Source organism: Crotalus tigris, unplaced genomic scaffold (genome assembly GCF_016545835.1).
Source record: "Crotalus tigris isolate CLP2741 ecotype Arizona unplaced genomic scaffold, ASM1654583v1 scf7180000024281.4978605, whole genome shotgun sequence".
Lineage (NCBI taxonomy): Eukaryota > Metazoa > Chordata > Lepidosauria > Squamata > Viperidae > Crotalus > Crotalus tigris.
The window spans coordinates 2,795,408-2,822,088 of record NW_024100453.1 but is presented as its reverse complement, the minus strand read 5'-3'; the positions used below and the strand labels follow the sequence as shown (position 1 = coordinate 2,822,088).

At 36.2% G+C, this 26,681-nt stretch overlaps 2 protein-coding genes across 6 annotated transcripts in view; both read left to right on the top strand.

Moving 5' to 3' along the window:
* Nucleotides 1–21,329, top strand: part of L3MBTL1 (L3MBTL histone methyl-lysine binding protein 1) — a 37,666-nt gene extending 16,337 nt beyond the window's left edge. For 2 of the 4 annotated variants that reach the window (XM_039323642.1, XM_039323644.1), the window contains 18 exons: nucleotides 55–199; nucleotides 1,066–1,192; nucleotides 2,854–2,941; nucleotides 3,299–3,387; nucleotides 4,511–4,615; nucleotides 4,864–4,999; nucleotides 6,940–7,031; nucleotides 8,290–8,441; nucleotides 9,172–9,248; nucleotides 10,400–10,485; nucleotides 10,835–10,945; nucleotides 13,848–13,962; nucleotides 14,991–15,087; nucleotides 15,801–15,998; nucleotides 18,200–18,246; nucleotides 19,768–19,925; nucleotides 20,201–20,263; nucleotides 21,168–21,329. In XM_039323642.1, coding sequence (XP_039179576.1) covers nucleotides 55–199; nucleotides 1,066–1,192; nucleotides 2,854–2,941; nucleotides 3,299–3,387; nucleotides 4,511–4,615; nucleotides 4,864–4,999; nucleotides 6,940–7,031; nucleotides 8,290–8,441; nucleotides 9,172–9,248; nucleotides 10,400–10,485; nucleotides 10,835–10,945; nucleotides 13,848–13,962; nucleotides 14,991–15,087; nucleotides 15,801–15,998; nucleotides 18,200–18,246; nucleotides 19,768–19,925; nucleotides 20,201–20,263; nucleotides 21,168–21,302 — 2,021 coding nt within the window. In that variant the 3' untranslated portion in view covers nucleotides 21,303–21,329. Of the gene's footprint in view, nucleotides 1–54; nucleotides 200–1,065; nucleotides 1,193–2,853; nucleotides 2,942–3,298; nucleotides 3,388–4,510; nucleotides 4,616–4,863; nucleotides 5,000–6,939; nucleotides 7,032–8,289; nucleotides 8,442–9,171; nucleotides 9,249–10,399; nucleotides 10,486–10,834; nucleotides 10,946–13,847; nucleotides 13,963–14,990; nucleotides 15,088–15,800; nucleotides 15,999–18,199; nucleotides 18,247–19,679; nucleotides 19,926–20,200; nucleotides 20,264–21,167 lie in introns of those variants that run through there. The other 2 variants (XM_039323645.1, XM_039323646.1) reach the window with 2 other exon arrangements.
* A 2,059-nt stretch (nucleotides 21,330–23,388) lies between these two features.
* SGK2 (serum/glucocorticoid regulated kinase 2) overlaps nucleotides 23,389–26,681 on the top strand; it is a 44,391-nt gene continuing 41,098 nt past the window's right edge. Inside the window, exons 1-2 of one of the 2 annotated variants that reach the window (XM_039323649.1) lie at nucleotides 23,389–23,503; nucleotides 25,125–25,189. In XM_039323649.1, coding sequence (XP_039179583.1) covers nucleotides 25,169–25,189 — 21 coding nt within the window. In that variant the 5' untranslated portion in view covers nucleotides 23,389–23,503; nucleotides 25,125–25,168. Of the gene's footprint in view, nucleotides 23,504–23,940; nucleotides 25,190–26,681 lie in introns of those variants that run through there. The other variant, XM_039323656.1, reaches the window with a different exon arrangement.

Genomic DNA, 26,681 nt, shown 5'->3' with positions numbered 1-26,681 from the left:
TTATTGTAATATTGATGTGACTTATTTGAGCTTTTCACTCTCTGATTTTTGTAGAATCGGATATTTCAGAGCCTCTTAAACTTCCAATGGTAGACAACCTATACCACTGCAATACCTGTGGCCGAAGAAATATTTCTGGATCAACCCAGGAAGGCCGGGCATTTTGTAGTGAGAACTGTCACCGGCAATTCAAAGAAAGGTAATAAAGATGTTGTCTTTAAAGGGGGTGGGGAGAGGAGAAAGGGAGAGAAGAAAAATTAATGCACCTTTTTATGTCTTGTTTCTGTTGTTTTTCCCTTTCTTCCATGGACAGAAAGAAACACTGTAAATGTTCTTTTAAAGGAGCTGTTGGGCAAAAGAGCATCCATTAATGCTGAATAATTAATATAGACAAATTTATGTAACTTAGGTTACATCAGTGTTTTTCAACCTTATCACCTTTAAGATGTATGGATTTCAACTCCCAGAAGTTAGTGAACTCTGTAGACGAGGACAACCTGCAAATATATTAAAGTGTACTTTCTCTGTAGGTCTTTTGACCTAAGGATTTTGTACGGGGTATAGGAATGTCTGTATAGGAATCACATCAACCTTACCAAAGAATATTTTCTTACAATTTCACCAAAATGTATGTTCCCAATTCCAAATATTTTTCATCTAGATTGAGGCATTTTGATTTCTTTTTTAGTTTAGAAGAGGGATAGTATAAGTATAAGAATATGATGTCAAAATTGCTTTGTAGCAATGAATGTCAAGCATGGACTTATTATCAGTGTTATTAGTTTTGATTTTCCAATTAAAATGATGGTTGAGAAACAGAATTAAATTGCATGAATCAATTTTATCTAAGGTTTATTGCAGTGTCCTCTAGTGGAAATGCCGTGGGTAGGTGTAGTATGAATGTTTAAAAATGTTAATGTTGGAGTGTGTCTCTTGAAAAAATATGTTTATTGTATTATATCAATGTTGTTGCAGTAGAATGTTCTGGGATTAAGGATAATCCAACTCTCATTGCTTGAGAAACATTATCTGGAGAATCTGCAAGTTTGGGTGTTGTTTTTGCAGGTCTGTCATTGTGGAGAATTCTGCTGGCATCACCAACACTACTGAACTTCTCAAGCCAGTAAAGAAACAGAAGAGGAAAGATTATCAAAGCCATTCAGAGGAGGAAGAGGAAGAATCAGAGCAAATGGTGTGACTGGGATGTTCTTGCATGTATTTGCAGTAGAATCTGATAGCAGCATATTTTTCCTGGTATGCATGCTTGCTCATTCACTGGACTGGCCTATATTAGAGCCAGTCAGACCATGAAGCCATAGCTGTAACCAGTGGACACTACAGAGTAGGGATGGGCAACTATTTTTTTAGTTCAGGAGGGAGGCCCAGGTGCCTTAAAGTCTTTGGTGCCCCACAGATATAAAAGAATGGTGCATAGGCACGACATAACATATGCATATCTATTTGCACGTGTAACGTATAGGACTTCCAGGGAAGAAAAAGATGTTCATATCTGTCCTCCATTTCCTCAATGATCAAGATTCCGCTTCTAAGTGACTGTTATATTCTAAATATGGGTTCTTCTAGATATAAGGATGGTACTGAATATTGGGGTAGCCATTTTTTTCTAAGTTGGATGTGCCATGGCACCCTGCCATTATTCCCCTACTTTCCATTAGATGCTTTGAGAAACAGCTTTGCTTCACCGGATACATCAACTTTTGTTGGTTTTTCTTTCTAGTTATATTTTGACTCTTTGCAAAAAACAAAAACAATGGGGAAAACAAGGTAGAGTGCTAGGTAGAGGCCATTTCATATAGTTTTCTGTTGGCCAGCAGGGAAAAGCTCTGAGGGATCAAGGGGAGAAGGTGAGGACAGTCAGGCTTCATTGTGCAGAAATAAAAATAGTGCTGGTAATTTTGGACATAGTCAAAGCTAGCTGTCATTTGAAAGAGGCCTACCTGTAATTTGTGGTTTTGAAATAATTTATTACTTGACAGTTTTTAAATTTACAAATAGATAACATTATAACATAAAGATTTCTGGAGTACAAGCTTTCATTTTGTATCAACACAGTGGAACTGATCTTATAGAAGCAAAGAGTTTTGTAGCATCATAAAAACAGCAAATTTATGATAAGTCCTGGATCACCAACATGGAGCCTGTAGACACCAGTAAGTCAACAATATTCTTGGTGCCTTCAAAGCTTCTTGGGGTTATTGAGAGGTACAAGTCTCTCTCCTGTGGCTTAAAGAGGACTCAAGATTTTTTCACACTTTGCATTGTGTTAATCAACTCACTAATGTGAGAATGTCTGCGTCATATCCAGCAAATATTTTGAGAATGCCAGTGTAATAAGGTTATTCTCACATCTGTGTTTTATTTTCCACTGACCTGTTTGCAGTCTCTGTCATCCATCACAGGCATTTATAACACTTTGTAGATCTGATGAAGGAAATTTTAAAAGTTTATGCTTTGAGCCTATATCACAAATATTGTTTGTCTTTAGAGTGCCACAAAATTATTTTATTACAAAGGGTAACCTGAAATTGATCATATAAAGCTAGGGGACATAATCTGAAACCCCAAGACTGCAAATAACCCATCATCCAAACCCTGGGAGTTACTACAGAGGTCTTAAAAATATTGGTACCAAAAAATACATTTTACCATAGTATTACATTCATGAGGAATAATGTTATTTGTATATATTCAATGTAACTTAAGTTGGAATTTAATCACTTTTAATTATTATGTTATTCCTTCTCCCAAGTGTGTAGTGTTTCCCTTCTAAGAAAGCCTCCCTCAAATTTCCTGGTATCCCCATAAGTAAGAGATTTTATTTGCGTGTCTTAGGAACTAAAACAGGAGGAAATAAATGGTTCAGGAGGAGAACTTCCTGCTACTAATAATAGTAACGAAGAATGGAATGCTACTCAGCTTGGTAAGTATATAGCATGACTTCCTTTGAGCAACTATAATATCTTTACTAATCCCCAAATATGAAACAGTATGTTCTGGCAGAGGTTATGCTTTTCTTATCTGTTCATTCTGAGATGCAGTCTGGTTATGCCTGTCCCTTCTAAAGGCTGGTATCTGCAGCTAGAAAGTACAAGTGCAGAATAAAAGGAAGAACATGATGCCTTTGAATAAAATACAACAAACAGTCTTCAATAGCTGAAAGCAGATGAGGGCTATAATTTTGGAAAGAAGAATATCCTAAACTTTGCCCTAGATGTCTAAATGTCACTTAACATAAAGTTTTAGAAATTTCATTTGTTCCATTTTCTGATATTTTTAGTTTCCAGTGAGAAGGCAGAAAGTTGGACCTGGGCATCATACCTAGAAGAACGAAAAGCCACAGCTGCCCCTTTAAATCTGTTCCAAGAAGTGAGTTACAGTATTCTTTTACCTGCTATCTTTATGGAGCTTTGATATTTTTCTGTCAATCAACATATTTATGCTGTAATCATTGATTCTTTTCTCTAAGAGAATCTGATTTTTCTTTCTGGTTCCAGTGATGTTTGAATGGCTGCTGTAGGAACCTCTAGAGAGATTTATTCCTTAACACATATGTACTTCTCAAATTTCAGTCTAAAGCAAAGTTAGGAAAGAAAAAAAACCATTCGTGGTAATGTTCATAAGCAAGAAAAATAATGAATCTAGGAAAGAGAAAATGCATTCTGGAATATAGATACAGTAAGGTAGTTTTCTTTTTAGGGCCATTAAGCATTGGAAAGTCAACTGAAATTTAAAGGTAGCAGGTTATTTTGTTTTGGAAGAAAAAAAAATGAAATCAGGTTCTCTTCTATTACAGGTAGTCCTTTAACTTAACAACCATCCATTTAGTAGCCAAAATTATAGTAACAGATGATGAAAAAGATGATTTATGACCAGTCCTTGCACTTACAAGTGTTGCAGCATCCCCGTGTTACGTGATTAAAATTTGGGTACTTGGCAACTGGCACGTATTTCTGATGGTTGCATGTTCTAGGATTATATGATCACCATTTGCGATCTTCCCAGCTGGGCTTCCAACAAGCAAAGTCAATGATGGAAGCCCAGTTTGCTTAATGACTGTGATTCACTTAACAACTGCAGTGATTCATTTGCAATCATTACAAAAAAAAAGTTGTAAAATCAGGCACAACTGCTTTAACTGCCACCATGCTTAGCAATGGAAATTCTGGTCCCGATTGTGGTCATAAGTTAAAGACTACCTGTACCACCTGTACCAGTGCTGAACCTATCACAACAGAGAGTAAAAGTGCAGAGACTGTAGGTTTATTATTTTGACATATTTCAAGTCCTCAAAATGTGTATTGAACTTCTGTTTCTAATAGAAGCAGAAACATGAGGCAAAGTTTGTAATCACATGGGAGCTGCCATCATGGTTAAGGTGCCATATTAATCTCTGTTATCTTATTGCAGTAATTTCCATTTAATAACATAAATGTGTCATTAGAAGAAATTATGTACCTCTTACATTTTTTTTGTGATTTGTCCTGTTTAGCACCAGTCGATTACCCAAAATAAGAATGGTTTCAAAGTGGGAATGAAACTGGAAGGAATAGATCCTCAGCACCCCTCAATGTATTTTATTCTCACTGTAGCCGAGGTGAGATGAGTTTATACTGTTGTATATTGTTCTAGCTCAGCTATTCTCTTGTTTGCCCCAGTTTCTTTCATTTATGTATTTTAAAGCTCTCCATTCATTTTAGGGTGACCTATGCAACCTAGTTGCAAGTAGCACTAAAACTAAAAATAGGGGCAAAAAGTGCAATCTTCATAAAATAACAAAGTATCAGTGAAAAGCAGCACATGCTGATTTAATACATGTGTTTCTGTTGCTTTTTCTGCATGTAGATATGTGGCTATAGGATGCGACTTCATTTTGATGGCTATTCTGAATGCCATGATTTTTGGTTGAATGCTGACTCTCCCAATATTCATCCTGCTGGCTGGTTTGAGAAAACTGGACATAAACTTCAACCTCCCAAAGGTAGGTCGTTTAGGACAGTGCATTTAGAGGCTCATGTCCAAAAGGTTTTCCTTTTGCAGAGGTGGACGAATCTCTAAGTTTCGGTTTCTCGTTTTTCCAAAGGTAAGTTGCTAAGTCAGATTCATTCTGTTTTTGTATTGTTGTGTAACTCTTAATTTTAAAAGCCCACAAGAACATCAAGAAAAATTTACCAGCATATTTTGGCAAGCAATATGTTCAAGGAGAGAAGCAACCTAGAAATAAGAAGAAATTTCCTGACAGTTGGAACAATCTGTGGAAAAACCTGACTTCAGAAGTTGTGAATGCTCCAACACTGGAAGTTTTTAACAAGGTCCCTTCCAACTCTGTCATTCTTATTCTGTAATAATATATGTATGTATATGTATATGTATATATAGTTATAAGACATGCATAATACATTATGTTATTTTGACACAGTGGTTGACAAGAGACTATTAATACTCTAATATTTAGGCAATTTAAATCATTAACATTAAAAAAAGGAAAAGACATTATATTAATATCAGTGAGTTCAACTCCCAATTTAGCCATGAAGGTCAGCTGGCTGACCTTGGGCCAGTCTCTCTCTCTCTCAGCCCAATTCACCTCACAAAGTTTTTGTTGTGGGGAAAATAGAAAATGTGTAAGATATGTTCTCCACCTTGAGTTATTTTAAAAACAATAAAGGTGGGATATAAATAAATAAAATAAATATAAACTATAATTTAAAATGTTGATATTAATAAACATAAGATAATTTAGCATTTACAACTAAAACTGGATGTAGCATTAAGAAGCAGCTGCATATTACATCAAGATATTTGTTATACAATAAAGATTTCTGTCTTCAGTAGATTACAAAATACTAAGATCTCCATTGTATTGTTACTTGTTTAGGCATGTTGAGAAAACAAGAAAATAGATAAAGAAAAACAGAAACAAAAAAGGAAAAATAATAGAAAATAAAGGCTGTTTGGTTTCTAATTTCCCTTTTTTAATGCTTCTGCTAATTTACAACTTTTATCAACATTAAAGCCCCCTTAGAAGCCAAACTATGAATGTGTCATGCTATATGATACATTGTATATATGGGAATCATTCTTGTTTAAGTTTGGTTAAACTTCTGTTATGAATATAGTTAATTTGACTGGAGTATTGCAACCCAAAATAAGAGATAACAACAAATAAGGAAATATAACTTAATTTTGATTCTTCAGATTCTTGAGATGAAGTTAAATAGAATTCAGAGTGCTACATAAAATGCAGTTATAACTGTGTTACCTGTGAGAAGCACAAATACAAATTCAACAAAGGCAATATCCTTATTAGGATAACTGAGATGTTATACTAACTACACATGCTCAAATTTTTTGTAACTCCACATCATGAAAGCTATAAACACTGCAAGTGTGCATCCATATAATTGAAAGCTATATATATATATATATATATCAGAAGAATCCTAACCATCTTGTGAGAGACTTCATTGGAATATCTTACTATTGTAAAACTATGTCTTCTGGGGTTCTCATATTATGATAAGGAAAGTCAATGTACTGAAGGTGCCATTAGAAACAACTGTCTTCATTATTGCTGCAGAACAAAGGTGGCACAATGTGGTACTTGCAAGCCCTCGACGTCACATTCATAAAAGTGTACAATGAAATGTTAATTTCAGAATATAAATAGCAATCTCAGATGTTCAAGCTCTCACCAGAAATATTATCAATTTTCAAGTGAAAACATGATCAGCTTGTGAAATTACTGAAATTTCACAAGATTTTAATCACTTAAAAATGATCTTAGTATCATTTTATACCATAAGGCAGTGTTGCTTGGCACTTGAAAAGGGATGGTGATCCCTGCTGTAGCTAAAATGAAACATTATGGACTTCTGTTGGTATGTCTTCTCTTATGTCTCCATTATGTACGGGGTTTAGGTTACAAGGAAGATGAATTCAGCTGGGCCAATTACCTGAAGATTACCAAAACTCAGGCAGCTCCCAAGCATATCTTTGCAAGTCCAGATAGTGTGAGTGGCTGCTACTTTATTTTACAAATCAATCCCTTTTCATTCCTAAAATAGCAGTAAGAGAGAGCCTGATTTGTATTCCACAATAATACTTCACTTGATCTTTTGAATCAGAATTTTTTTAAAATAAGCAATTTGGACATATCTGCAGTAATAATTAAAGTTATCAGCTAATTAAATCATTTCATTGAATTAATAGGGCTGTAACTGATCAATTACTGGATCAAATTGTGTCTTAGAGCTGACATATCTAAACTGAGAAAAAAATTGAGAGAATCACTAGATGACAGCAGAGAGTCTATGTTTTGCATCCCTTTCCTGCCATCTAATAATTATGCAGATTTTTGCAGCCCAGAACTTGTAACTTACACCTTTATGATTAACAATGACTCCTTTAACATGGGGATCAAATTATTCTAAAGATAACAGATAATTTCATTCAGATTCATGTTTAACCATTTGAAAGTTCATTGAAATATTTAAATACCCATTATATCTCCCAATTTACTATTTTTGAAAACATTACTTCTTTTCTGCATCACAAGCAATTCCATAACAATTCCGGCCACAGTTAGTTGTTGACCTATCATAGGATTACCTCATAAAATTCCTTTATATCTCCAGGTAGCATAAACGTGGGTTAAGAATATATTATCCCTTAGATATTACTGAATTACAATTCCTATCACCCTTCACCATTAATAGGCTGGTTAGGACTACATGGAGTTGTTCACATTTCCAAGTAATTTATTTGTTTATTAAATTTATATGCCACCCATTTCTCTGTAGCCTTTTTATACTTCTGTTGATATGGTCTCACATAAATAGTTTGGCATACATAATTACGCTATACATATTGTTATGGTTCCGGCTAATGAAACACTTCAAAGAACTTCCAGGCATTTATTTTCCTAAAAGTCTTTTATTGTTACAAAATGTCGGCACAGGCACAACGGAGGGATTCTAGGATCTAAGTTCTCTTCCTCTGAGCAGTTAAATTATCAGCATGTTCCCTCCCTAAATTAGCCGACATTATCCAATTAGTGTGAAGGTCATAGGTTTTCTTCCTCTTCCTTTCCCGGGGCTTTACCCCCCCCTTCTGCTCTGTATTAACCCCATACAGTTCTGCATATTGTCAAAAGTAAGAATATACAATATTTGCAGCGTTGACACATATGCTGCCACACCTACATTATAGGATTACAGCACCTGCTTCATGAGTAACAAGTGCCTGATGTTCTGTCTTCTCATTCCTTAGGATGCTGCTCCCATAGGATTCCAAGTAGGGATGAAACTTGAAGCAGTGGACCGTATGAATCCTTCTTTGATATGCGTGGCCACAGTGACAGATGTGGTGGACAATCGCTTTTTGGTGCACTTTGACAACTGGGATGACACATATGACTACTGGTAGGTGAAGATGAATGCCAACAATAATACTGTATCTGCTGTGGTCAACGATTGAAAGTCATGGGATGATGACATGAAAGCCGATTTTAATGATTCTTGATGAAGAAGATTAACATTTATCTAGTAAAAAAATCTCAGGAATTGGGGAGGTGGGGATTATCCACCTTCCACTGTGTCATAATCCTTGTTTCACTGAGTTTTCACTCTGAGCAGGATATTGTACCTTGCTGCTGAAATCTTGATGTCAGTCAAGGAGTGGTACCATTGGCCCCAAAGAAGACTTTTTCCTATTGCTACTTGTTATGTGCAGGGCAAGAATGGGCATTTTGCCAGGATTGTGTTGGAAATGTAAATCTTATCCCATGTGATCTTTATTAAAAAAAAACCTTTGCTTATTATTTTTAAACAAGTAATAAACTTGCATATAATTAAAGCAATGCTTGATTCCCCCACTCCCCACAGCAACCTTTAGACAGACTATATAATAGCTATAGCACTTAGACTTATATACCACTTCACAGTGCTTTACAGCCCTTTCTAAGCGGTTTACAGAATCGGCATATTGCCCCCAACAATCTAGATCCTCATTTTACCAACCTCAGAAGGATGGAAGGCTGAGTCAACTTTGAGCCAGTAAGACTCGAACTGCCAAACTGCTGGCAGCCGGCAGTCAGCAGAAGTAGCATGCAGTATTGCATTCTAACCACTGCACCACATATGTTTATTGCAGGTGTGATCCCAGTAGCCCCTACATTCATCCTGTTGGTTGGTGTCAGGAACACGGAAAACCTCTCACTCCTCCACAAGGTGAATAATCCCTAAGTGTTGTCTACTCCATCTTTTGCCATAGGAAAAAGATAGAGGAATGCTCTAAGGCAGAGGTCCCCAACCTGTGGGCCATGGCCCACTGGGATGCATGAGTGGCTGGCCGGTGCATGCGCACAGCCCCACTCACGTGAACATCACCACAAGCATCGTGGGCGTTCACAGCCCCACTCGCATGAGCGTTACCATGGCCGTTCACAGCCCCACTCACACAAGTGTCGTTGTGAGCATTCACGGTCCCACTCACGTTCGCTTTGCCACAGGCATTGCAGGTGTTCACAGCCCCACGCGTGAACATTTACATCACCGTGAGCAACGGGTGTTCATGTGCACACATGTGCGCATGCATTCATCCCCCAAAAAACCATTCCTTCTTTCCCCCCTCCCACTGTTCTGGGCCGCCAACCTCAAAAAGTTGGGGAACTCTGCTCTAAGGGCATTTCCAATATAGGAAATACTATGAGCCATCTACTGTAGCTGGTTACTCTTTCCATCATAGATACTGCTTTGTGATCAAATAGGAATTCACAGTGCTATTTACTCTTAAAACACAAACCCTTTTAGATACAATAATAAACAAGTACAATAAAATCATGGGAAGGATTTTTGTTAAAAGAGATGTCAGTGCATGATTTCCTGAAATGAAGTTTTGAAACTAAATGCTGAAATAAAAATATTTTACTTAACTTACATAACATAAATGGTTTTGTCCTTGTTTCTCCCACTTCTTTGCCTTAGGTTTGCCCACCTTTTGGAATATAGACCCCAAATAGCATTCAACCTTCCTGTAGAAGAATGTTTTATAAATCAGTCATGAACTTGTAGCTTAGCCTTCCCCAACCTGGAAACCTCTAGAGGTTTGCACAATGACCATTTTTGAGACTTATGGAAGTTGAAGTCCTTGTATTTCGAGGGCATGTGTATTGGAGAAGACATTTATGGTGTAAGACATTGATTTTTTTTATGCTAGGCATAATCAATCCCTGTTTTGAATTGACCATTGATTTGTTGCTAGTAGTAACTAACACTGATGATCAATTTGAGTTCCCCAGAGTCTATTGCTACTAGTGAATTATTCTAAATAAATCCACTCCAGCAAAACCTTTTCATCTCCCAGATATTTTCATTTCCAGACTATCCTGACCCTGAGAACTTCTGTTGGGAAAAATATTTGTCAGAGACAGGTGCTTCTGCAGCGCCAACTTGGGCTTTTAATGTGGTGAGTCGTTTGTATTTTTTCCAAATCTCTGCTATACAGGCTTTAATGTTTTCCAGAAGTATAGAGGGGAGGAGGGAAACCTATGTATACTTAAATAAATGTTCAAAAGATAGTGATTCTTCCTCTGATCACCCTTTTCAGGGGAAGCTGTTTTGGTAACATGCAGTTTTAGAATCTAGGAATGGTGAAAGTTTTCGATGCGGGAATAAGAAACAAACCATGCATTATTTCTCTCTCATATAAAATATGAATCAGGCCAGAAGAAAGTTATTGTGCAGGATGTGATTTCACCTCATAAACAACATCTTCCTTACCTTGTTTTCCTTACTTTTTGTTTGCCTCACTCTAGAGACAGCCCCATGGCTTTCTGATCAACATGAAACTGGAGGCAGTGGATCGAAGGACCCCCTCTCTAATTAGAGTTGCTAGTGTAGAGGATGTAGAAGACTATAGGATAAAGGTGGGCTTTTCTTGTGCTCTATGCTTATGCCTTTTTGATGGTATTGCTCAGTAATTTATGTGCTTCCTTATGGTAAATGAAATATATTGGGAAAAATTGCCCAAAGTCTATTTGAGTTAAAAAAATACAATACAAGAGTATAAATATTATTTGTAACCCTGAATTGGTCTAATGGCTTTTGGAATTTTGTATAAGCAAAGCAATAGTTTGACTGAATTTATACACCGTACTAAGCCATAATTTGTTGACTAAAGCATACAACAGATTTAAGTCGAAATTGAACAAGCCATATTACAAATGTTGCATGATGTACAAAGACCTGTTTATCAGTTAATTATTCCTTTCATCTATAACTTTGGAAAGCCTGGGCTTTGCTTTTGAATGTAGAACATTATGCACTAAAATAATATATTGGATTTAAATTCTGCATTCGTAAGATTATAGAAAGTATTTATAGCCCTATGGTTATAAAGAAAACCTTTAACTTTTAATGCTTGCTGAAATCTGAGAATTTAATGTATATTTCAATGTTGGCTCTTATAACAAGCAAAAGCAGAATAAACCTTTTAACAAGAGTAATAAGCAGCTTTATTTGCTTACTATAATTGTTATCTGTTTGTAAAATACAGCTTTCCTTAATGTATAACTGTGATTGTTTCAGAGCAGAACATACAGAACCTGTAATGGGGAATGGCTGTCCCTTTAAATCAAAAGCCAATCTGATGTGCCCAGAGGGACTCCCATGACCCCTGAGAGGCCAAGAAAGCAAAAGGAGGGGATTCAGTCAGGTTTTTGGCAGAAAGAGTTTGGGGTGGCTTTAGGGTGAAGGAGTTGGCTGGAATGCTGGATGCAATGGTTATCTCAGGCAAGGCTGAAAGTTAGTTTAGATAGAATTGCATTAGGGTATTATTATTATTAATAATATTATTATATTATTAATATAATAATATTATTATTATTATTTAAACTGGGTGTTGTGTGTGTGTGTGTAAACCTATTTTATAATTTGACATAAGTTGGTTTTTGTTTAAATCCTGGAACTGACCATTGCCTCTTGACACCTGCCTGAGTTTGGCTGAGCTACGGACCTCAAAGTTTTTGTTTTGTATTTCTGTATACTTCTGTATTTAGCTAGATTTAGGGGGAGGTGAGGATTTCTTTTTCAGTCCTCCCTAGTTCCCCAGAACACAGTCCCCAACCTTTCTGGCACCAGGGGCCGATTTCATGGAAAACAGTTTTTCCGCAGATCAGGGGTGGTGATATGGCTTCATGCGCAACCTAGATCCTGTGCATGTGCAGATGAAGTTTCTCTTGCTCGCCTGCCGCCCACGCAGGTTCCTAACAAGCCCCAGATCAGTACAGGTCTTCAGCCCCTGTCCCAAAGGGCTGATGTGAAAGGGAAAAATCGGTTTGTGGTGAAGGAGTAGTGGCAGCAAGGAGGCATAATTGGCCAGTGTCTGTGGAGATTCTCAATCATCCAGGTCATGGTTGTCCCAAGATGCTTTTTCCAAAAGGACTTTCTTGTTTTTTTTCTTTGAAAAAAGAACTGAAGAACTTCTTGGGTGAGAAGTGAAACATTTTCAAAGAGAAAGCCAAGAAAATCCAGTTGCCTTTTGGAAAAAGCAGTAGGTAATTGACCAGTCACTTTAGAAGAGTGGCTGTTCAACTTTGAGGGGACTTTCCTCCTTATTTCAGGGCCAATATTGCCAAATGTCATTCTATAGCATCTGCTTAATTTGTTATAGCAACAGATATCAATGTATATAGACACACCTAATTTTAAAGTTCTTCTGTGTTAATGATTGTCACCTCGCAGGTACCTATAAAAATGGAAAATAGTATCAGGTAATAATGTTGTCAGCATCTGTAAATAGTAATAGCAATAGTAAACCCAACAGTAAATCCAATATGGAAGGTACAGAAGTTAATGCAGAAAGATTTGGCAACAGCCAAGCAACTGTAGTAATGTCCATTCCTGTTCCTTTTCATGCACAGCACATAGGCATGCTGTCATAGATAGCTGATATGCTTCTATTAACACTGGTTAAGAATTGTGCATTTAATACTCAGTAAAATTTTCTATTTTCAGTGGGATGCCACTGTTTTTCCACAACTAGTGTTCATAATACTATCCCCTAGTACTTTTTATTTAGATAACAGAAGAAAAAGCATTTGTCAAGGGAAGAGATGAGGTCAAATGAACAAGCCAGAAGGTAAAATATAGTGGTATAATTATAAAAACTGCACCATCATTCACTTGTGGATAAATAGGAAATGCAATAACTTAGGAAACAGAAGGTGTGGACTCAGTTTCCACCCCCAGACAGTAGAAATGTAGCCTCTGTAAATCAAGGAGCAGGAGTTCTTTAAATGTTTACAACATTTTTTTCTGAGACTTCCTATTGATTCCATGCTGCCATGGACCAAGCAGACTCCAGAATGAACAGAATTCCAGCTATGCTGGTTTTGCCTGCATACTAATGGATTTGGAGTGAGATATGGCGATACAGTAGCTTTCATGCTCTGTCTTTTTTAGAATGTTGCATGCACCTAAAAGATTCATACTTCCGCTTGTGAAGTATGGTGCCTTAGAAGTGTGAGATATATTTAAAGTGAAAAGCGGATCTCCATCTTTCCACCATGAATTGACTAGGTCTACTCTGTATGTTTGGAGGCACATCCCTCAAAGCTAGGATGACCTAAGCGCCTCCAGCTATTGACTGTTTGTCTTCAGATATGAAGTTCCTCAAATCATTGATCAATTTAAAATGAAAATATGGAGAACCATCTCCCTCTGTGTCATGCGAAACTGCTTTTATGCATTGAGCTTTGTCTCTGCTGGTCAGATGATACAAGAATGATTTCCAAAATCTAACTATATTCTATTGATGTTTGCCTATAGATTCATTTCGATGGCTGGAGCCATATTTATGATTTCTGGATTGACTCAGATCATCCAGACATCCACCCTGTAGGATGGTGCTCAAAAACTGGACATCCATTGCAGCCTCCTCTTAGTAAGAACAATAACTACATGTTGCACAAATACTTGCCACATTCTCATGATAATCGAGTGACGGTAGAAATAGACAGCACAGTCTGTGAAATAGTAGACAGGGCAGTATCTTTTAGCTTATAATTATAACAGGTGATGAAAATGTAACACAAACACTTTATATTGTGTTAATTCCTTTGCCTTGGAACTACAGTGCTTATATGTGAAGGACCTTTTAGTTCTCCAAGAAGACATAAAAAGATGACCCTGGAAAACCTTGCCCAAGGCTTCCTTTGGTTTCTGTGACTTGACCTTCATACATTCTTTTTTGCAGTTATGAATCTATAAAGTTGTTTTGTTTCCAAAAGAAAGACTATGACTTACCAGTTTATTACATTATCACTGTTCAGAATTTGTGGGCACACTTCCAACAGTTGTGTATTTATTCCCTTCAATTTAAGCTTTATGAAAACTTCTAAAACCTATTTATTTCAAGTAGTCTTTCTTCAAAGGTTTAGGGTGATTCTATATGGATGCTAGTTTAGATAATTCTGATGATTTTTTAATGATAAATTACTGTAAAAGTGTTGGATTAGGTTGCTGTTTTAACTCATTGTTCTAACTAAATATTTAGTGTACTTTAATATGTTTACATAAGCTACATTATAAGAATGGCTTTCAAACATTAAACCAAATGCGTAATACATAACTACTTCCTTTGACTCATTGAAAATGAAAGATGGGGATTAGTAGTACAACTTCCTGCTTTTGCGAAATATCTACTGAACAGTTTTGAATGTTGGTGTAGTTGGGTATTTCTGAAATTCAACTGTAAAATATTTTCAATATGCAACAGAGAAAGGAGGAAAATTTTACTAATTAGAACTCAAATTTTAAACTATATTTGTTTGGAGACAGGAGGAGAAAAACTTATAGTATACAAATTTTGTTTAAAGAATGAAAATTAATTGTAACGTCATGAAGATGGAAACTGCCTGTGTCTTAAATTAAAGTGCCCGAGATTCAAATTATTTCTTCTCTTTTGAGCAGGGCCAAAGGAACCCATCCCCTCTACCAATGGAAGCTGTCCGACCTTGGCCTGTAAAACCCTCCCAGCTACCAAGAGTTCCAAATACAGTTTTCATAGGTGAGCTCTCACAGTAAGGTACACTGTACAAGGTACATAATCCTGTTGATTATGGACTTAGCCACTAAGCAAAATGGGACAACTTACTACAGCCAACTCACAATGCCAACTTGCCACAGGGCAGCTGGCTGCAGGACAATTTAACAGTTCTATTTAATTATTTAAAATAAATGAAAACATATTTTAATTTTTGCTATTCATATTTCATTCTGTCCCTCCTTTTGCACCCTTTCTTTAATTATTCTGTTCCACCATTTTTTTGATATTAGTGTAACTCATGTCCCGCAGTGAGTTCTCCTATGTCAAGTTGGCTGTGGCGAATTATCCTGCAGAAAGTTGGCTGCGGCAAGTTGGCCACGGGGAATTGTCATAGGCCATCCCACTAAGAGTCGTTCAGGAACAACTGGTACTTCAGTGTCCGTGCAGCTTGCCTGGAATAAATCAATTTAACATACTATGTGAAGCCTGTATAAAATACACCTTATCAAGATCATTCCAGCTACTAGTCTTTTGTGGCAATTTATGTTTTTATTGTTGGTTGCAACAGGCTGAAAAAGGAGTTGAAACTTTTAAAATTGAGCAGGTTCAGTTCACAGCTGCTAAATTTCATTTGGCTTGGTAGGTAAATACTCAGCAGGATAGTATGATGTCATTATTATTTAGCACCTGCTAACATATATAACCATCTGCTTTTTAAAATCTCTATTTTCCAGAAAGTGTCCAACACCTGGTTGTGATGGCTCAGGCCATGTGACTGGGAGATTTACAGCTCATTACTGCATCTCAGGATGTCCCCTGGCAGAGAAAAATCAGGGAAGGGTAAAGGCTGAACTTTCAGACACTGAAAACTCTGTTCGAAAGAGAAACCTAATTGCTTATTCCCAGAAGAAGAAGTCTCGCCATCATGGAAGGTAAAGGAACAGCCAGTGTTAATCCATTGGAATGATCACACTGAGGGGTGCCATTGTAATTTACAACCAATCACATTTAAGTACTTGCCTTATGGCTACTCCTCATAGTTTGTGCATGATTTGCTACTAATCCTGTGCTTCTTCAGGTATTATATCTATTTTTATATATTATTCTCTTGGACTGTTGGATTGTGAGTCATCTTCTAAACTAATCTCTGTTTTTTACAATCTGTTCTTATTAATATTATGCAGAATAACTTGCTTCTGAGTGCAGAGATCTGTGAGTTAGGTCCTAATCAACTGTGGCATTAAAAATTAAAATAGAATATATCCCGGCATAATTTTGAAGTCATATAATACATTGTCATCTTAAAGCTAAGCATATCTAAGCCCAGAAGAGGTTAGATAGAAAACAGCAGATGATCCCTGTATGTACTTCCTTGAGCTGTGGGGAAAAAGATGCTTTAAAATGTGACTTTTTCTTAAAGCTGTATACAAGGAAATGCATAGAACAAAGGGATTGATTTAGCTTCATAAATCTTAATACAGCACCTTTGGAAAGAACCACACTGAATATAATGAAAGAATATATATCCCCTCCACCACAGTAATATTTGACATAGCCAATGGAAATATAATAATGATTAAGGGGTTGAACTACATGGAAATCCAGGTTCAAGTTGTCACTTGATCATATACCGGTAGTTTGCTTTCAGTGTGATTAAATATGGACCATCAAATCATTGTTGACTCTTAGCAGTCACATAAATAGATTTTCCCACAATTGTCTGTCCCTAACTGTCTTTTAGGCTTTCCAATGATGCATCCATTTCCACTGCAACTGAGTCCATCCACTTTGCTACTAGTCATCCTTCTCATTCCTTCTACCTTTCTCAGCATAGAGCTAGTTTTTGTATAATGTGTCCAAAGTTTTGATTAATTTGAACTGGATTATTTGTACCTCAAGTGAAAACTCTGGGTTGATTTGTTTGATAATCCATTTGTTTATTTTTCTTGGCTGTCCACAGACAGATACTTCCTTTATTCACTGAAGAAAGAGGAAGTACAACACAATCAGATTTGCAAGGTTCTGTAAAATAATTTTAGTCTTCCTAAATAATTTTAGTCTTCCTGTGGAGTTAGTTTCTTGATTTGATCTGCCTAGTGGGGCTGAAACAGTCCAACCCATCTCATACGTTGCTATGAAGAGAAAATGAAGGGAGATATCCCATCTGTGTATACATCATGAGCTCTCAAAAGAAAAAGTTAAAAAAAACACTCAAACCAAACTCAACTCATATTAGATACACTCATTTACTTGTCTGTAAAATGATTTTGATTTATCTTTGTCTTTTTTTTTTAATATCTCAGTCTAGCCTATTCCTTAGTTATCTCCCACCCAAGTACTATCTAGATCCAGCATTTTTTCAAAAGTATGGTCAACTAATATTTCCACTATCCATGGCAGGCAGGCTATAAATGCAATAAATACAGCAATTAAACAAAAAATAAAAATATCAGCTAAATATTCCAGGCAAATTTCTGGACATGGATATTTGATCTATCATCTTAAAACAAACACAACATTCTTCTGTTGTGAATTCATTGAGAAATATTTTTTGATAAAAGATATATATTCTTGAAATCCATGCATCTTTACTTGTTCTTGGGAGTAAATTTGCAAATATAAGTAGTCCTTGATTACTGACCACTCATTCAGTAACTGTCCAAAATTACAATGGCACTGAACAACAACCTTGAAGTTGCAGCCATTGCAACATCCCTGCGGTCATGTAATTCAGTTTGGGTGCTTGGTCACCAAGCAAACATTTATGATGATTGCAGCATCTTATGGTCATGTAGTTGCCAGTTTCTAACAAATAAAATCAATGGGAAAGCTGGCAGTAAGTTACCTCAATGATTTGCTTCACAACTGTAGCCAGAATTGACATCATGAAATACATGACATTTTACTTAAAGACTGTGCTGCTTAACAATGGATTTGTCTATCCCAACTGCAGTCAGTAAGTGAAGGCTATCTGAATAGCAATTTTCCAAGCTACTTTTGTTTCACTGATGTCTGTTTCACATGATTCTGTCCCCACCAATATATGATTTAAGGTTTAGTTAATAGGATTTACCATAGTGCATTTTCCAGTCACTACTCTATGACCTATACAAAGCATTTTTTGTTTCTCTAGAGGTCGACCTCCTAAATACAGGAAAATCCAGCAGGAAGATTTCCAAAGTAAGTGTATGTTAGTTTGTTTTTCCTATAAGTGGCAAGCAAAAAAAGATTTATCCTATAAGAACAATATTACAAGAGTAGCAAAATAATTATTGAGTGAGTCTTCATATATAAAAAGTACAGTTGGAGCTGACTAACTTGATAGAATTTAAATTATGTTTTAAACAGCATCTTTGTTAAAATTTGATCTGTGTTTTTCGGCATTAATGTTATATATATATGTAGGGATGGAAATCCTATTCAAATATAATGTGGAACAGATTATGATACCATTAATGTAAAAATATTGATGCTATTGAGACACTTTTGTAACATAGGTGGGCAATCTGGAGTTTTGGCTAGTTTCAAGAGCTTGTAGGTAATCCATTTTTATCTCTGACGAGAGAGCCCCTTTCTTTCTCTTTGCCTGCTGGGTAGAGAGAGAGAGAAAAATGTTTGTGATTCCTGCTGGATTCTATAGGAAAGGGGATTCCATAGGACAGGAGCTACTATGAAAAAGGCATGCTATATAGGTCACACTTTGATTCATTCAAGTCATTCATGACTGGTGACTGCCTGGATTAGTTCCTGCAGTTTTTTTTTGGCAAGATTCCAGAAGTAGTTTACTGTTGTCTCCTTCCTAGGGCTGAAAGAGAGTGATTGGCCTAAAGTCACCCAAATAGCTTTGTGTCTAAAGTGAGACTAGAACTCACAGTCTGCAGTTTCTAAGCCAGTAGCTCAGAAACTGCAGACCAGTTAAATCATTTCAAGAAGGGGACCTAAACATACCCACCCTACTCAAATGGGTGGAATAGTCAGGGAAGGGTTATCATGCAAATAACCAGATTCTGTTGTCCTGCAGGGCTTTAAAAGTCATAATTACCACCTTAGATTGGCATCTAGAAAGAGATTGGGAATCAGTGCATCTTGCATAACTGTGGTATAGTATAGGCAAACTGAATGACATTCAACACTGAGTGTCTACTACTATATTTTGGAAAAGTTGGATTTTCTGGGTGGTCTTCAAGGCCAGTGTCATATACAGCATGTTATAGTAATCCAGCAGAAAGTGACTAAGGAACGAGTGACTGTGGGCAAGGTTTCCCAGTTCAGGAATTGGTGCAGTTGGTAAGATACATCTCTACAGATATTCCCCACCCATGACTACCATCAGCATATTGAGCAGGAGGCGAACATCCAGAAGGATCTTAAAATTGTTCATCAGCTCTGTTTGGGAATTATCCCATCAAAAGTCAGAAATAACATATTACTAAGGGGGTACATATCATATGGGGATCAGGAATTCTGGGCAGTGTAATTTCAACATATTGGATAGGGGAAAGTTATCAGAAAGCTTGGGGAAGAAGCCAGTTTCACCATACTTCAGAATGATGGTGGTACCCATGAGCTGAATTCAGCTTCTGATTATTGCATCTACACATTTTTCTTGACAGTGTTACTGAAGACGTTTGCTTCTGCCTTTTTTTTGAATTTTTTTCTATTTCCCAATGTGATTTGACATGTGATAAATCTTATTATCAGCCATTTCATCAGATAGTATGCACCAGTCTCTGTTTATGTCAGCCTTGTCAGCACATCCTGACCGTTCCTTATCCCTCTGCTGGGAACAGCATTGTAAGCTTCTGCCTGGAGTAGCTGGGATCACAGCATCCACAGTGGCCAAATGGACAATTGATGAGGTAAGAGTGTCCAAAATATTGTTTAAACAACCTTAACCTTATTTTAATGTAATAAATTTAAATAATTTTGTATTCAACATTGTTCATTATCTTCCAGATCCCATTAGAGGTGGGATAGTGTATTGCCAATTCTTGGTTAATAGATCAGATTCAGGAGCTTCTAATGGTGAAATAGGTCATAAAGTAAGGTTTAGTAATTGTTGGTGTAGAGAAAACTGCCATTTTCTTTTTCTCTCTTCTTTTCTTTAATTATTATCTTTGTCTTTTCTCCAAAGGTTTTCAGCTTTGTACAGACATTAACAGGTTGTGAGGATCAAGCAAAACTCTTCAGAGATGAGGTAGTGTAGTGGACTATTTTGTGTGCGTTCAGATGTAGTATGCCATTGCCATCTTCCTAGGACTAAAAGAGAGTGACTGGGCCAAGGTCATCCAGATGGCTTCATGTCTAATGAGGGACTATTTCTAGCCTGATGCCTTAGCACTGCATCAAATGCTCTATATAGTCTCATAAAATAAAAAATTCCTTGGCAAGTGGAGTAAGAAGACTGGAGGGCACTTAGCAGGATGACTTGCAGTCTTCCCTGTTGACTTCCCCATTGACTTTGCTTGTGGGAAGCTATCAAAGAATGTCACAAATAGTAACATGTAGGATGCTACAATCATGGTAAATACAAACTGGTTTCCAAGCACGTGATCATGTGACTGCAAGGGGTACTGCAGTGACTAGAACGTTGAGGATCAGCTGTAAGTATCACTCATTCACTGCCATTGCAATTTTAAATGGTTGCTGAACAAGTGGTTGGTAAGTGAGGATTATCTATATAAAAAAAATTTCCTAAAAGGTAATGCAACCTGCAATCACCTATTTACTCCATAAGTTCTGTGCCCAGAAGTAAAGTTTTGTTGTGTTCAAACATAATAACAGAAGTATTCACTTAATTAATGAAATTTTGCTGTATTCTCAGATTGAGTTTGGTTGTTTTAACTTTTTATGATGTGATCTTGAATAAACATAAAATGTTTCACTATTGAATCCTTTTTGAAGTATGCATTAAAGAGGTCTTACTGTTACAATTCAATCTGCTTATAGTAAATCTGAATGCAGTAAAGTTTTTGGACTTCTTTACCTTTCTGAATTGTCTTATTTTGCATCTTCTGCCAGCAGTATAATGAGATTAAATTATTGGATGTTTAATCTGTTGCTGTATATGCAATACACTTAAACAGACATCTCTTCCACAGATGATTGATGGTGAAGCCTTCCTTTTGCTGACTCAGGCTGACATTGTGAAGATCATGAGCGTAAAACTTGGTCCAGCACTTAAAATCTACAATGCCATTCTTATGTTCAAAAATGCTGATGATACCTTAAAATGAACTAGCCAGCACAGCTTTTGACTTTCCTCCACACAGAAACTGCCAGACTCTTTTGTCTGTCTGTCTGTCTTGAATGAACTGAGACCTTCTTAACTGCTGCAGTTGTAAAATCCTGCCAACTTGCTCTCTCTGAGTCTTCATTTTTGTTTACATGCAAAACTCTTTCCTCTCTCCCTCCCTCCTTATCTCAGCCTTTTTGAATTCTGTCCTGATAATGTTTAATTGAGAAATTCCTGGGAATGACTTGCTTGATGCCAGAAAACCTGCTAAGTTCTCCTGTTGATTACTGTTTGACTGCACACAACATGGGTTTGAGATCAGATTTGCTACTGAATTTAACCTACTGTGGCTTTCACCTATCATCTCTGACTGCTTGAACTCTTACGTTACACAGTGTGCCTGGATTAGTATTTATTGTTTTGCAATATCTACTGCTCTGGATATATTGCTATCATGTACAGTATTTGGAAGCGATTTTGAAATCTGATTTTTCTGGACAAAAGTCAGTTTCTTAATTATCAGAAATTTTACTGTGAGCGGTAGAAGGCGTATAGAAAACAACATTAGCAAAATAACAATATTAATACTTTGCACTAAGTGAAAACGTTCCTCTCAGTCAAGGAATAACTAATTGTTATGCGGAGCTAGCTGACCTTATCCTGTCATATTGGCTATGAGATACATGAAATGAAGAAAAAATATTGTGCAATGCAATTTTCATATTCTTTGATTGCATCCACTTTGTCCCATCAGTCACTATTCAATATGTGCCAAATATTTATATTTTGTTGTTTCACAACATAGATTAGAAACTGTTCTTATTTAAAGTTTAACTTTTATAGTTTCACCTTAACAGTATTAGGTGTGTTGTAAACATTCAATCAATAATTCTGTTGCTAACTGCATGGAGTTTTTTCTATATCCTCTTGATAATAACTAACATATGACATTCTGTTGGGCCATTTATGCTGTGCTCACATGGATAGGCAGGAGTTGTAATGCCAGTCTCCCATTTAGGCAAGGGAAAAAGATGGCCTAAGACAGTAGGATTTACATTTCATCAAAATACAGGATTTTAATTTATTGTTGTTGCATTTACTTTTGTGAAGAAGGTTAGAAAGCCATATGAATTTTCCATGTTAGGTGCCCAAATATTTTGGAATGGTCCTGTTGGATTTCTTCTAATTTCAGTCAATTTGATGTATTTTGGGATTTTTTTCCTTTTAATTTTTTATCTCTTGTATGAACTTGTCAGTGGTCCTGGATAATAGAATTATTGCACTGATTATGGCAGCTGCACTAAGGCTTTAGTGGCCAAAGTAAGATCTCTTATGTCTTCTTAGATCTAACTTGCAAGGTGATGGAGTTCCTTAAGGACACACTTCCCCCCCCCCCTTTCTTCCACTTCATTTTATGAAGACAAGGAAGATTTTCTTTAATCATGTATATGCCACCAACAGGCTTGATATTAATGCAGTCTCTGAAATGTGTTTTTTAATTTTAACACAAAATACCTATGGAAATGCAGCGTTTTAAATTATGAAACATTTTTGCCTTTTTTCTTTTAAATATTGGCTATTGGCTGTTTGTAACAAATGTTTTCCCCTTTCATAATGAGTGGTCTCCCTCCCTCCTTCCCTCCCTTCCTATCTATCTATCTATCTATCTATATCTATCTATCTATCTATCTATCTATCTATCTATCTATCTATCTATCTATCTATCTATCTATCTTCTCTCTTAACATCATGTGTAGTTCCTAAGAGGTACGATGCCAAGAAGAAAGAGGTTTTGCATCTCTTATCAAACTCTTTTAAAAGATGCCAATGATGAACGTGCCAAACTCTTTCTATATCCAAAGAGAACTTTTTACCCCGGGGGGGGGGGGAACCCTCCTGGAATACCTAGATGATTCTTAACAAAGGATATGGACTTTGAAGTCCTGTTTTTGACATAATCATGACTAAATCTTGCTTGCTGTGCAGTAACATAAGGCAGCCATTTGTAGGAAGTAAATCCTTGAAAAATGAAAAAAGCAATTACTCTGTTTTTAGTAACTTTTGTTAAATTTCTAAATGCATTTCTCCTGAATTTGACAGCAAGACACAAATTTAGAACTGTATGGGTGGCCTCTTGAGAATGACAAAGGATTCATCTTTGAACCTGAAACAGGAAGGGGACGCTGGTTCAAAAATGCTTGGGTATGCTAAGGCCCTTTTTGATTGAATTGGTACTACTATCATAGTCCCACCAAAAGTGATATCAAATGTAGGCAGTTCAATTCTGCTTCTTCAACAATTTTAGATATATTTGGCTCAGTTGAATATATATATATGTTTATATATTGTATATGTATATACAATATATATATATATTCAGTTGAATATATATATATATATATATATGTATATATATTGTATATGTATATACAATATATATATATATATATTCAGTTGAATATATATGTATATATATATTGTATATGTATATACAATATATGTATATACATACATACATATGTATATGTATGTATGTATGTATGTTAGCTAGCAAAAAATGCGCGAACACCAGGAAATTATAAAACTATAAAAAGTTTTAATAAGTTAAAATACCAAGCTTTCGCTGGCGTCTGCCAGCATCGTCAGGGTAACTTCCAGTCAATGGGGGAAGCTATTTATAGATGTGGCGTTCTTTGCGCCACACACACACATACATACATACACACACTTTTTATTAAGAATTTTAATTATAATCATAAATTCTAATACTGTGATCCGTGATTTGTAGATTCATCTCTGACTTGTCAAATAAAACTTGTTCCTCGTCAGCCATTTCTTCCATAATAGCTTCAGGACACAGCCTATCTATAAAAGCAAACATCACTAGTGACATTGGTGATAACTAACTTCTGATTCCATTGTTCAAAAGTGTGCTTCAGTATTTTTAATGTTGAAACATTTTGCACCATTTTACACATTCCCAGTATTCATGGTTCATCAGGCTTGTTTATTTTTTCTTTTAATTAAAATCTTTAGTTCCCTTTAATGTCCAGTTTTTAAAATTGCTTATTTTTATTTTGTCCTGAAAAGTCAAACAAATCTATTTCCCATGGGAAAGATTCTTTATAATTAATTCCAAAATCTTATTCCACATTTATCTGGAGCCTTAATCTGTTTAAAATTTTCTAGGATCAAAGTCTTATTTAGCTTTTTTTTTTATTTCAACTTTAAAAAAATCATAATCTTATTTTTTTTATTAAGGATTGAACGAATCACCTGTTGTTTTCAGACTTTTCAGTCGAAATGCCGCTGATAGTTTAAAAATAGTTAACAAGCAATTTCTCATTGTGACTACTAAAGGAAGTTTTCAAACTTAGGGCTTAAAATGCACCAATTCTATTATAAGCAAGATGGTTATTCCTATCATCTCCCACTGCTAAAAACCCACTGGGAACTGCTGTCTTGCAGTCTCTTCATGAGGAACAACTGTTCAGAGCACATGTGGGCAATCTCCCATCCTCTCCTTATCCAGAGAGGTTTCGAACAGTTAGTCTACTTACTGACTTTTTTTCACTGTCATCAGCCCTGCTTTTCACAGAGCCATCTTTAATCTGCCATTTTCCCCCCTGAAGTCTTATTGTTTTTCAGTTGAAATCAGTTTCTGATGGATCTTATGTATATAAACAATTGCAATATATGGCTACTTATGGTTTTTGGTAAAAAAACATTCTTCATCTTGTAGTTTGGATTCAGGGAAAATGTCCTTAGATTTCCAACTCTATTTCCTCTTTGACTTTCTGAAATATTTTTGTTTAATTAACAGGTGATTGTGCTTTTCTTCATGAGTGATTGTACAGGAGAGAGAAAATGGCTTTAATTGATAAGCAGGTGAGCACTATTAAGCAAGACAGGCAATATTATGGCATCTAGGATACTACCAGCATGGCAGAAAGTCTCTGAGGGTTTGTTTGCTTCTGGTAAATGGATGTTTTGTAATTAGTCATGCTGGCTGTGGCAGCAGTTTTGAGTGTATATGTGACATTTCTCAAAATTTCAAATATAGCTCCCAGTCCAAAAAGGTTTCCTACTTACGCTATATATATATATAGCGTAATAAAGGATTAGCTCTAAAAGATAGTAGATGTCAGTAAAAAAGTAGCTTGGCCTCATCAGAATTATATAGAATTGCCAAAGAGCAAGGTCAATGAAGACTTCTTCCAGAAAGTTTGGAGAGCTTCTACTACTCTGAATAGCTCATACAGGCTGGGTTGATCGCTGGTCTAGCAGGTCCTTTCATACTCTTTTCTTAAATAACATTGGGCAGTTGAATTTAGTTAGGCATCAGGAGATATCCGCAGATCCAGATACTACCAAAGTGTCAAGCTAATTCTTAAAAATCTCATTCCAATAGACCATATTTTCCTCAGCATCAGGCACCTTAGGAGTTATTTTGTCTCAAGCATCTTAATAATGGCTTCTATTTTTTTCAAAGGAGCCAGTGGCAGCTAAAATGTCTCCCGAGCTAATTAACTCCACAGCAACCTGAGATTCTATGTTTGTCTCCTAACTGTGCTTCCATTGTAAGCTTTGGGTCATATCTTCTAAGACCAAGCAAGACAATCAAGCAGACATCAGGCCCAAGAGCTGAGACCATCTTCCATATGTGGTGATGATAGTTTAACTGATTCCACTAGGAAGCTTCATAACAACCTTATTTATTTGTTATTTCATTGCTTTGCTACTGGTGGAATTATTTATCACAGTTCAATTTCTTTGTCTTTTATTTATTAGGAACTAATGGATCGGATCATCTTAACTAATTATGGATATAATTGGAGATGTATAGTACAAACATAAATTGCATGAATTCCATAATTAAAATATTGTGGAAAATAGACTAGGATAAACTGTTGAGAAATTATAAATAAAGAGAGAGCTGCTAAAATCTAGTGGATTGATTTTATTTTATACTGGATGGTAATACAACACCCCAGTTTATGGCACAGAAGTAATATATCAAGGAGTAGCACAGGTTCCAGAGGTAACAAATTCTTCACAACATGGTGAATGTTTGAGCATATGTTGGAGTGATGTTATTACTCATCTGTAATTACAGCATATATGGGCTCTTGCAATTGTTTCACCCTATTTACAGTACATGTGGCAAGTTGTAGAAATGGAGCATTAAATTTAATCTACTGCTTCCTGTCCAAGTTGGTACTTGATTAGTTTTATTTCAAAATTGGACTATCAACTTATCACGTGCTTGTTCACTCGTATTTTTCCTTTTCAAACTAGTGTGCAGGGACTTGATTCTATTCATCATGGTTATTCACTAGAGGAGAAGACGGACCCAAAAATGCATTAACAACAGCAAAAT